The sequence below is a fragment of the Chlamydotis macqueenii genome, chromosome 4 (assembly GCF_036417535.1).
Source record: "Chlamydotis macqueenii isolate bChlMac1 chromosome 4, bChlMac1.mat, whole genome shotgun sequence".
Lineage (NCBI taxonomy): Eukaryota > Metazoa > Chordata > Aves > Otidiformes > Otididae > Chlamydotis > Chlamydotis macqueenii.
The window spans coordinates 36,340,606-36,352,907 of record NC_141559.1 but is presented as its reverse complement, the minus strand read 5'-3'; the positions used below and the strand labels follow the sequence as shown (position 1 = coordinate 36,352,907).

Genomic DNA, 12,302 nt, shown 5'->3' with positions numbered 1-12,302 from the left:
TTTTTAAGACTATGAAGCAGACTACTTGGCAACAAAAAGACTGGGCTCTTTGTTTCATCTCCTAAAACGTGTATTCTGACACACAAAAATTACTTTTTATAAGTCTACATTAATTGAAATACAATTGCTCAAAGCCAAATCTAACTGTGCCAGTCAACATAGCAAAATCTACGAGATGAACTCAGATGTTTCAGGCAGAATGTGAGTGACAAGGATGGCACTTTTTTTCCAGAAGGCAAAAGGCAAAAACGAATTGACCATATCCATTTGTGCAGTCTGGAAATAAAATTACAGAGTAAGATACCAAACACATGCACTCAAGATTCATCAGATCCCAGATCTTATTTTGTAATTCTAATAAGATAAATTGAAGACTCACAACAAAGTTAATTTATGTTTTGCAGCCTAAAGTTTATTAGTGGTATTATACAAATTTAATAACGGTTTTGTCCCCACAAGAGTACAAAAAGAGCCAGGAAAAGAGAGTCTATACTGACAATGAAAGCAAACAATTAGAACAACAATTTCAGAGACTCAGACTGATAAGAACTTCATATAGATTTTGTACAGTAGTTTAAGCATAACAAATAGCTTGCAGGTGCCTGAATACCTTCACAGGCAAACCAAACAGGTTTTTGACTAATTTAATTTATTCCTATGCAGTTTTCACACTCTATGGCATGTTACTCAATTAGGAATATACTTCCACACTCCTTCCCACAGTCCTCAGCTCCTCATCCCATCAGTGACATTAAACACACTCTTCTAATCATATAATTGTACCAGCATGGCAGGAAAACTGTGTCCTCAGAGTCAGGGATAAGCGAAATAAACTAGTGAAGAATATAAACTAACAAGACTTTTTGTTGTTGTTGAGTTTTCTTGTGCAAAGTAGTAAGAAAAACATGTTTGATTAGGCAGTGCTGAAGTCCTCTGTTATTAAGACAAACAAACATCCAAATATTGGCAAATAGTTCTACACACCAAGTTTTTAAAGCTTAAGTGAGTTCCAACAGAGCCTGCAGAGCTGAAAAGCACTGGGTCAAGCTGTTCTGTAATGAGAGGACATGAGACATTTCATCCAGTGACAGGCTTTTTTGAGTTAAAAAAGTTTCCATCTACCATACAGGCAGGACAAAACTTGTCAGAATTCCACAGGCATCTCTTATTATCACAAACAAGAGAGTATTAGAATGTAACAGCGTATTTCTGAATGAGACCCTATAGTCAGGCAAATACTTATTTAAGTTACCTTATAAATATGATTTGATTCTTTTTCTTAAACATAAGGAACCAAGAAGGTGCATCAAGTTGTGTTCTATCACATTCCCACAAGACTGGAACTAATATACTTCCTTCTGAAATGACATTGCAGCAATCTACACTGTCTGATGTTCTGCACAACTAACAGCATTTTTTTTCAAAGTAGGAGCAATTCTTCTGGCCATTTCCAGGTAAATACATTGGCATTGCATTGCCTTGCAAAATGAAATACTTCTCATGCTTGAGTACATACCAATACTGCATTTGGTGGAAAATAAATGTGCATTTTCATGCCTGAGCAGCTTATGGATGAGGTCTGATGGAATTGCTAAATAGAACATGAGTCTAGAGGAAAATTTAGTTTTGTAATTAAATAACCCTGAAGAAAAGGTTGTACAACTACCTCTTTACTCAGTCTATCAAAAACATACAATCAAAGCTGCTTGAGTGTTTGTCGCAAAATAGTTGTAGAAGACCAAATAAAATACAGAATAAATTATGTTTTATTGTTTACATCTGAATTGTATAACATCTAGATGAAGAGCTTCCTGATCATAACAATAAGAAAACAACAAAGTAAAATAACTTTGTTCCCAAGCTTTCCAAGAAGGTGTAATTGAAATCAGTATGTTTGAATTTGACTGCTCTAAACTCTACTGTGGTCACAGTAGAGTTGTAACAGTACAACTTCAAGTGGTAATAGTTTCTTGCTTCTCTCTTAAGTGACCTTCTTAAAAAAAAAAAAAATATCAGTACTCTGCTTATCATTTCCCTAACTTGATAGGAAAAAAGACCCCTGAAAACTCGGCATAGAAATTTTGGGGTGCACTGCATATTGCTTTAGGTTAGAACAAAAAAATTACCTGGCAAGGAAAAAGAGAAAACATAGCATTATGCATTAGAAATAACAAACAAAGCAAGATGAATAGAAGCTAAATATTAGAATTTGATACTAACAGATTAGTAAACAAACCTACATGTTAATTCCAAGAAGTTTGTTTTGTTTTGTTTGTAAGGAGCCCCCATTATTACATATTCCGAGTTTAGGTCACACATGCAGGTCTTAACTTGTACAAGACAGTTAAAAAGAGTACTTGAAGTGCACTTCATCTTCATTGATCTCAGAATAAGCACTATGAAAATAATTACAGCAGCAAATGCAAACATGCTTGCATAGTATACATTTTCTGCAACTCAACCAAATATTTGACCCATTTTTGTGGAAGTTTCAGAATATAGTTAACTCCAAGCCAGCAAAATAACAAGCATGCCGGCAAAAACCTTCACTTTTATATGTGGCCATAGACAAAAACTACCTTTACATTTCAACTTTCCATAGAAAATGGTGATTATATTTTGACTGAACAAAGGCTCTAACCCAGTCAACAAGAGTGCAAGTTCCATTTACTCTAACTAATAAATAAGTATTGGATGCACTACACTGAAGAAGTAATTATTACATAAGGAAAAGATAACTTAGCAGGCAAGTCACAGCAGCATCAAGGTCATCAGACTTAAAAATAGTAAATCTGTTTCTCTACTTACAGGTGAGCCCAAATTAATTACTACTTCAAGGTGTATTTTCTTGCCCCCCCCAACATAAGTACATCTTTATAAAAATTTAGTTTTAACTTTATTTCATTAAACATCATCCTAACTTTTAAATTATGTTACTGGTGGATCTCAGTTGAATGACAAATCCCGAGAAACATAAGCCTTCCCTCATTGCAGTGCTATTCATACAAAAATCATGGCCCATTCAGCAGAAGTAAAAAAATGCCCAGTAATAAGTGCAGTATTTTTTAATAAGAGCGCTAATGTGGATGCATTTCCATCTCATTAAGTTTTATACTTTTTTTACAACCATGCTCACTATGCAGCCACCCTGCAATCACAGTCAAATGGTCTCAGATGTTTTTTTCAAGATGCATGTTATCCTTAAAATGTTTTTTTTTAAATATGTAAAAGTATGTATTTTAAATAACATTTTTATTTCTAAAGATTATATAATAAATACATATTTAAAACTATACTTTTAATATATATTTAAATGCTTGTTTTTTCCTCTGTTACAAATAAAATTGCTGGATCAAAAGATCTGTATCATCAAGGCTTAGAGTCAAAAATTAGAAATGTATGCACTTGGTCGTGCATTACAGATTACCTAATACGCTACTTAACATTCATTAAAATATACTACTAATATATGTTTTATACAAAGAAGTTATTGCAGAGTGCAGTAGCTGCTTTGGTTTTCAAGTCAACTTTAAACATAGTTTATCATATTTGAAGGAGTTTTTCCATTAAAGCTAAAACCAGAAGAAAAAAAAAATTAGGCAGATGCTTATTTTACCAAAATTTAGGATGTATATGTAGTTTGTTTTTAAACTTATGAAGGTCTCTCCTCTAATCAGCATTTTAGTAGGACAGAATAAAATGGTGAAGTTCTGCTCAGTATTTCTTTTAGAAATAATCCTGCACTGCAACTCAGCATGGGACTGCTAAAGCTTAGATATTTCCTTAAGATCTAAGTCTCAACAGATATCAAATAAATGTGGATAATTAACTAGTCTTCATTTTTCCAGCTGAAAAGGAAAATAAGAATAGAAGTAAAGAACACCAACCCCAAATTCCATAAACTATACCGTAGCACCCTCTGCTGGACAGCCAAACAAGCAGGACTGAGCAAAATACATCAAGGCTAAGGGAAAGAACTAAAAATTGCATACAGATGATTATGAAAGTATAACTTTTTTTCAACATACAATGAATCTCGTCTACATAGCATACAGAAATACAGTAGTTTCAGTAGTATTTTTCAGTTTCAACATAAGAAAAGTTACTTCTCTCTTTTTCACAGCATGACTATTTTGACTTTCAGGGATGTTGCCTCCAAACTTAATACCACTTACAAGTAGCTTGCCTTGGACAATTTGATACTTCACAAAAAATTTAGAATTTGGTAGCCTGAATTCACAGAACCTGTTAAGACTCATTTTAAAAGGCGCTTATTTTCCCATTTTATGAATAACATTGTCAGATTACAAATCAGTTATCCTCAAGGATCAGAGACGAGAATGTAGAATATAGTTCACTGCGCATTACAAAGCGCCCAATCTTTACATTATTTCAAGTTCAGAAATATCTGCCACTACTAACATGGCTTTTATACAAAAGGTTATTGCAATTATTGCACATTATGTTATATCAACTTTAACAATAATTTATGAGCTTCAAAGGGTTTTTCCATTCAAATTCTATAAAACTATGTCAAGTGAATCTGCTATGCACTGCACTTCTGACAATGGTACCTTTTTAGAGAGCAAAGAAAATTCTTACCCTGTTAAAGCTGCGCTCGTGAGAATCTTCCAGTTGCCCATTGCTAGTCACAGGAATTTCTGCCGCTGAATTTTTGGGAGACTCTTGAGCCATTGCACCTTCCTACAGTATAAGAAGAAATAGGTTAGCATTTATCTTAAATTCCCAAGGAGTGACCTATATGAAAATATTTGATGTACAGGTTTTGTAACAGTTGCTTTTATTTCAAACTCCTATTGGTAATATTCTGATATACTACGTCTGTACACATGCATTTAATCACATACTCAAATCACATTAATATTCTAGCATAGCTCAGACAGAAGTAATTTAAAGCTTCAAGATCTAAAAGAAAAGAAACACTAAGATTTAATCCATAGATGGGGGAGAGGGGGGTTGTCAGACACAAAAGAGACACGTGGGGCCAGATAAGTATTTTCTATGCACACTTGACACTTAGGAGTAGTTTATGTACGTCAAACTATAAAAAACGTGAGCTTGGCAAAAAAAAAAAAGTAGTATCTAATGATAAGCAAGAAGTACTAGAGAAGTGCAATCATGTTACAAAAAGAAAACTAATGATTTCAAACTTTAAAATAGTTTAAACTTGCTTCTTGTTTTATCATAATACAGTGCCATCTTCTGACTAAACTGTTGGTATGCAACTCTCAGTCAACATCAGTAAATCTAAAGTGAAATGCAGAAATAAGAACTTAAAAGTACCAATGTAATTCAAGAATCAAAACTGATTTCAAAATGCACCTGCATTATGAACAGTAGTAGTAGCCGTGAAATCCCTGCTTTCAAAAATGACCTGTGGTATAACCTAGAAGAGACATTGCCACAAGAAACGCACACTGTTTACAACACCTGAAGAGGGAATGGCACCCTAACACTCTCCAAAACTAAGAGAAACTGAAAATTGCCACCTTCTCAAAAAGCTACCTCTAACTCTGCAAGACAGCTTTATTAGTCAACTAATGTGTAAAGAGTAGAAAAATCAACATACAACTGAAGCAGTGTTTGTTCAGTTACTCACATAAAAGTTGTCTGAAGTCTTCACACCAGCATTTGCACCTGTACAAGGCTGGCAAGACATGGTACACCATCAACGTGTACTTGATAATAGGTGCTTTCTTTCCTTACAGCTCCTAAATTAAAAGGAACCAGGTCTTTCCAGTTAAGGGATCAGGAAGAAGCCCAGGCTGAAATCAGGCTGAAGTACCAGCAGCTTCTCCAACCACATGTGAAGCTTTTACAGGATATCCATACAACACAAGGTTTTTACTGGTACGTACTCAGGATCACCTGCATCATTCTTAATTGGCAACATCTCCTGTCATACCCCATTACCAATATTTCCTCCACTTTCGCCTATCTCCATGTCATTTACATTACTAAGTTTGATTTCCTTAGTAACCTCTGAGGCCTCCTGAGCTTTTTTTTTTTTAAACTAGTCACTGTCTGCAGGCTCCAATAAACATACTTCTCTAACTCCAGATCGCTTTCAAAGATGTGTTACCATAACTTGTTCTGAAGACTGTAAATTACTGAGACTTCACCACTGTTGCTCTTTTGAAGCAGAGCTCACTACTCAAACTTTATTTGGTATCTACAAAATCTGATTTACATTTCTGAAAGTGCAGTGAGCTTCTTCAATTAGCAGCATAAAATACCATCATCACAAAAAAAAAAAACCCCAAACCGACAATAAGGAGACTGAAGTCCATAGAGTTCTGAGTAAATGCTGTCTCTTACCCATACAGAGAAGAGAAAGGACAAGGACAAGCCACTCTAAGAACCATAGATACAAACTACAGTCCATGGATGCACACCCATAAAATACCATGTGAGGTGATACATTTTCCCCTTTTGACAATCAAGACTTTCTCTAGAACTAACTTAGCAAAACTGAATTGAAAGGTACTCTTTCAAAAATAGTGCTTTATGAAACACTTCCCTAAAATGAGAAGCTAAACATTTAGGCACAGCTTTTGAAAAAATTCTAACAACATAGAGAACAGATTTCAAATCATTTAAGAAAAAGTCAGTGTGCTATAAGTTAAAGAAAAAGTAACTTTGTAACACACTAACTTACCCCATCAGTCTCTCTCATTTAGGATCCAGTGCCTTCTTTCAGCACTGGGAAGGAATAGCTTGCATGCTGTATATTCACATTGGCCTACCATACCAAATTCTCCATATAGTCCAGTCTTCACCCACAACTAGAACACAGAACAGCTGGGTTTTGGGTCATTCTCCATACAACAGAACAAACTCAAAACTCATAGAGTTTAAGTAAATGAAAACACTCAAGCACACCAAAAGCTCATGCTTATTTTATGAGTTCTTTTAAAACAGTAATTTGTTTCATTTCATAGACTAGAGAATATCTCAAGTTGGAAGAGACCCATAAGGATCATAGAGTCCAACTCCCTGCTTTTCACAGGGAGTTGCTGTAGAACACGGTTAGATCAAATGTTCTAGTTACTTGACATATTAGATTTTAATTTAGGATATCTGTCCAATAGCTCAAGCTTCTTAAGATCGCTCTAAATCTCACATCTGCTTAAACTCCAGGATTGCTACTTCTACTTGACACGGTAAAGTGAGGTATTTTTCAAAACAATTGTCCTGTCACAGCTACCTGCACAATACTGAAACATTAGCTCTTTTTGTTCCTCTTTCTGCAAATTGTCAGAAAACACAGTGTCAAGGGGAAGTCCTGTACTGTCAGGGGATACATTTCATTTGTCAAGGATCACAAACAAAATTGCATCTCCAAATTTAATTAAAAGCAAAACCAATACTGGCCTTGGGTGCCTGTCATCAAGAGTCTCAAATAATTTTTGCTAATACAGTACATGTTTATGCATTTACTCAGAGATATACACGCTCATGCGTATGCATGCATGTCTCAAATACATACATTAGAAAACAAAAATTCATCAGCTCTTCTGGACAACTTATGAAATCTAAAAAGGCCTAGAAGCAATTCGTAGCTGTTTTTCAGGTGTTTGTACTTGAGGCAAACTTACATATCAACTCCAGAGAAGGCAAATAAATTACTTGCTAACTTCAGTTTCATGTTGTGTCTGAACTAAAACACCATCTTCCATTGCTCACAACTCCCCTTTTCTAGTCCCCACTAATGAGCCACACAGTGCCCCATCTCCCAACCACCACACATGCCTGCCACTCACCTGACTACACAGTAAACAGACTCAACTCACTAGCCTGACAATAGACCTTTTCACCAGGTTCATTTTCTGTAGTTTCAGTGAGTGGAATCAGTTTGCATTGAGGTCAGACAAGCACCAAAGACATAAAGTGCATAGCTGAAAAAGGAGAGTGAGATAAACCATTCATTTGTTTTATGGCTCAGCCATAACCATAAGAAATGGCCATCTGCATTTTAGTCAGTCTATGCTAGCACTGCTGCCAAGAACCGCAAGTCTTTACGCTTTTATTTGTGCCCTTTACCTCTAACTCTTCCCTTCAGCAGCTTTCCCCATTCCCCCACCTCTTCTGTGGCCCAGAACAACATATTTGGACAGCAAACAAGACTGTGGAAACACCGCACATTAAAAGAAGGTGACCTACGCCCAAAAAGGGCATGGGTAATTTTTCCACTCAAATTGGTTCTCCAAAACAGTTCATCACACAGCTCCAACACTTGCACCTACAAAACAGAGGGAGCGATAATGCAATAAAACACTACTAAGAATGAAGGACTGCTCTTGGCCACAGCACCAGCTTACCTCAGCAGTGCAGTATCTCAAAACACTTTAACTGGAGACTACTGCCAAAACCAGAGGCCATTTATCTTTACTTCTGGATGCATGCTCCTCCAACTTCACACAAGTAAGTTGGTAAGCTTACTGATTCGAGAGAAAACTGAACCACCAAATCACAACAGTATTTCTGTTAAAACAGCGAGTATGATTGCTGTATGAAGTGCCCCTTTGGCAACTGCAGCCCACAACTTATTTAAACTAAGTATATAAAGAACCTACATTCTCAGAAGAAAATGTATCACATGTAGGAAGAGTCTGAAGTAAATATCAAGAAGTTTCTAAATTTGCATTGATGTATTAGCCATGAATGAAATAAGCACTATGGAAAATCATTAAGTTTGAGTTGGATATTTTATTTAGAAAAATATATTAATCCTTTAGCAACTTCTTTCTTAGAACATCTCTTTGAAAATATCAGATTTGGAGATATACTAAATATCTGTGTAATCATTATTCTGTTTTTATAAAAAAGTTTTAAAACAATTCACTGGCATTGAAACTCTAACAGTGATAAAGTCAGCATCACCTTTTTTAATTCTCACTCTAGAGCAGCCACGGAAATGTTTACTCTTTACTTTTCTGAGACAGCCTCCCAAACACATCTGCTTGGCTACATATCACTGAGAACTTTAGGAATTTGTTCATTATTCTAAAAAGCCAGACTTCTCCACAATGAAGGTGCAAGCTGTATCTGCTACCAGGAAAAAAAAGATTCACCACTCCAGCAGCTGCCAGAGTGCTTTGTTATAGTGAGGTTACACAAAGATTGCTGTCTTAAGCACCAACCCTTTCTTCCTACAGCACCTACACATTTCAGACTCTACCCCACCTAAATCTATCCAGCTTACAAAACAAATACCGCAGCACAGCAAAAGACTACTGGTTGAAGTAACCCTTTGTTATGAATTAATCAGGTTGTCCTCAATGGTGTCTCAAAACCAAACCCACCCATTCAAGATGATGTGCATGAACTCGTATCCCCATAAGTAACTTCACTGTGTATATCAGCATTTTTGGCAGTCTGAAACTGTTGCTGGGATTGGCTGATTTTACACTAATATAACTATCACCCAATCACCTCAGAGTCAGACTGGACCTCTTCTGCAGCTGGATGAGATTCATCAAGTGTTGTGGATTCATTGCTGTGTTCTGACATACCTGAAAATAAAATAGGTTTGGCATGCATTAATTGATGTGAATGGAGCTGGATGTTGCACCTTACAGAAACCAAAGCAGGCTTTCTGAAAACATTTTTACAGATTCTGGTAAAGCAAAGAGAAACCTCCTCCCTCTTCTCATGACGATCATGTCTTTAGCTCTCCAAAATCTAATGAAGACTAGGAATGTCGTCTAGCATAAGCTCCCATTGCCACAGCAACGTTTCCCACCCAGATGGCTAAGCTTCCAACTTAAAACCCAGAAAGTCAAACAAGGTTCTTCAGCTGATATTGACTGTCATCTGCAACAACACTGACTGTATCCTACCATTGCAAAAATTGCAATTTTCTTAAGACAGGAGATTTATCCAAATGTTGCAAGTTTATATGGATGCTAAGCCATTGGAACATAGTAAGCTGTTCAGTCTGTTACGCCGTACCAGAAACGGAATCCCTTTCATTTTATTAGCAAAAAAAAAAAAAAAGAAAAAAAAAATCTCCTCTGTAGAGGCAAAGAAAGTCGATAACACTGAGCACACACACAAGAAATCAAATCCGTGAGTAAAGTGATCATGAAAGATAAGTTACATACTTTTCTTATTTAAGCTATATTAGGTACCTAAATTTTATTACAGCTGACACTGCAATTCACTCAGCTGTTTGAGAGGAGGAGACAACCAATCATTAAAAATTAAACAGAGTTTGTCAGTATTGAGTATAATCACACATGACTTCAGTTCATCATCTTGCACCATTTTATACATGTTCAGCCACATACCAGATTAATTATAAAGGGATCATTATTTATATTTATATTGTACCTCAATTTCCCAAGCTATAAAACATTTTAATTGAAGAAATAATTAATAAGATAAGCAGCTCGCATAACTGGGAAATAAAATGAGTCAAAGGCTGAGAAACTGAACTATGTAGATTATCCAGATCACATTACACTGGATAACCTATTACTTTATTTTGGAAAACCAAAAACGTAAAGTAAGATATTTTCTTCAGAAAAACAATTCATTCAGGGCTATCACTGAATGAAGTTGGATTTTTTTTCTCCAATTAATAGAAAATTCCTTTCAAAGTAATTAAGTAATAAAATATAACTTCTCTATATATCTTTCTTAATTTTCTATAATTCTTTTGAATATGAAAGACCATACACAGCAGAGGGGCTGCTTTCCCACACAGTTCTGTCCAAACTCTGCTTGTGGTTGAAAACAATCTCCATGCTTAACAGCTTATTTCCGAGTCTGTTATAGACTAGAAAAGTGCAATTTTTGTTGGTTGAGACAAGAAGCTCAATTCACTTTGTAGTGCAGTCTTGGTTAAGACAATCTGTACCTCAGTTTTACCACATTAGCGATCCTGGAGTTATGTTTGTACCTGACACACAAACTTAAATACCATGCTAACGCTAACTAATAGCTAACTATTAAATGCTATAAGCAGCAAAAATATTTTCTTGACAGCCTCAGACGCGCATCAGATTATAACCTCAGTCATTTTAAGTTCTGCTCACCATAAATAAAAACGCACAACTTTTAAGTTCTGGGGATTTATGTACCATTTCTTCAGCTAGCAAAGTAAAAAGCAAAGCAAAAACATACAAACAAAATACTAAGCTTCCACTAGGATGAAGACTTACGAGACATTTAACCAATTATAATTTGTGGTTATAAGAGCACACTTACGGACTTTTAATAGAAAACGCAAATTCCTATTTGTTTATTCATGTAAATATGAATTAAACATCACCAACAATTAATTTGTTTTGAATAAGAGGCTTATTTTTAACATAGTTACATTACTTAAGTAAATGACTTACTGTCTCAGAAACAAGAACCATGGGATTCTCAACAATTACATCTGCTTTTCTAAGCAGGATGCACTGGCTCCTTCACTTAAGTTTTTACCTTAAATTAATTGGCAATAAGGTAAAACTAAGATCTGTTCCGTGCAAATAAAGTTTATTACACGCTTGTGTTTTCTTATTACTCCACTGCATAGACAAGCAAAAGTTTTTGTAACACTACAGAAAATGCAAGTGGTAGGGAAAAAAAATATTTATTTCATACTTTCTTAATTTTAATTTCTGACTAAGAATACCATCACTATTTCCTGCCAAGGTCAAGATCAATTGCTTTTTAAAAAGAATTTAGAGAACTACATTAAACACTTTCTGCTGCAATCACACCATAGTTTCCTCTTTAGGCTCTTTAATTACCCGGTTGCTCTACTTGCAAGATCTAATGATGCTTGAAAGTTACAAGGCACAATGGAGATAAGGACTGGAGAACAGGGCTGCCACTAACTTCCACACTCCCTACTCTAAGTCAACCTGCCCCTAAGCGCTTTAATGCTCTGCTCATCTCCAGATTAGCTAAGGCATGGGCTCTCATTATGGCTTCAACTTCTATCAAAACAGAAAGCAGCAGCTGATCAAGACATCAATGGACCTGTTGGAGCGAGTCCAGAGGAGGGCCACAAAGATGATCTGAGAGCCGAAGCACCTCTCCTATGAAGACAGGCTGAGAGAGTTGAGGCTGTTCAGCCTGGAGAAGAGAATGCTGAGACCTTATAGCAGCCTTCCAGTATCTAAAGGGGGCTTCTAAGAAATATGGGGAAAAACTCTTTAGAAGGGCCTGTTGCAATAGGACAAGGGGTAGTGGTTTTAAACTAGAAGGAGATAGATTTAGACTAGATATAAGGAGGGAATTCTTTACTGTGAGGGTGGTGAGGCACTGGAACAGGTTGCCCA

General features: G+C 35.9%; 1 protein-coding gene across 9 annotated transcripts in view; it reads right to left on the bottom strand.

Annotated features, from left to right (window-relative positions):
• The window catches only part of ARFIP1 (ARF interacting protein 1), a 44,176-nt gene that overhangs the window by 30,483 nt on the left and 1,391 nt on the right, over positions 1–12,302 (bottom strand). For 4 of the 9 annotated variants that reach the window (XM_086747136.1, XM_086747139.1, XM_086747145.1 and 1 more), the window contains exons 2-3: positions 9,457–9,536; positions 4,603–4,704 (exon numbers count right to left, since the gene is read on the bottom strand). In XM_086747136.1, the coding sequence (XP_086603262.1) occupies positions 4,603–4,704; positions 9,457–9,534 (180 nt within the window). In that variant the 5' untranslated portion in view covers positions 9,535–9,536. Of the gene's footprint in view, positions 1–4,602; positions 4,705–5,620; positions 5,638–8,342; positions 8,431–9,456; positions 9,537–9,863; positions 9,954–12,302 lie in introns of those variants that run through there. The other 5 variants (XM_086747141.1, XM_086747140.1, XM_086747138.1 and 2 more) reach the window with 4 other exon arrangements.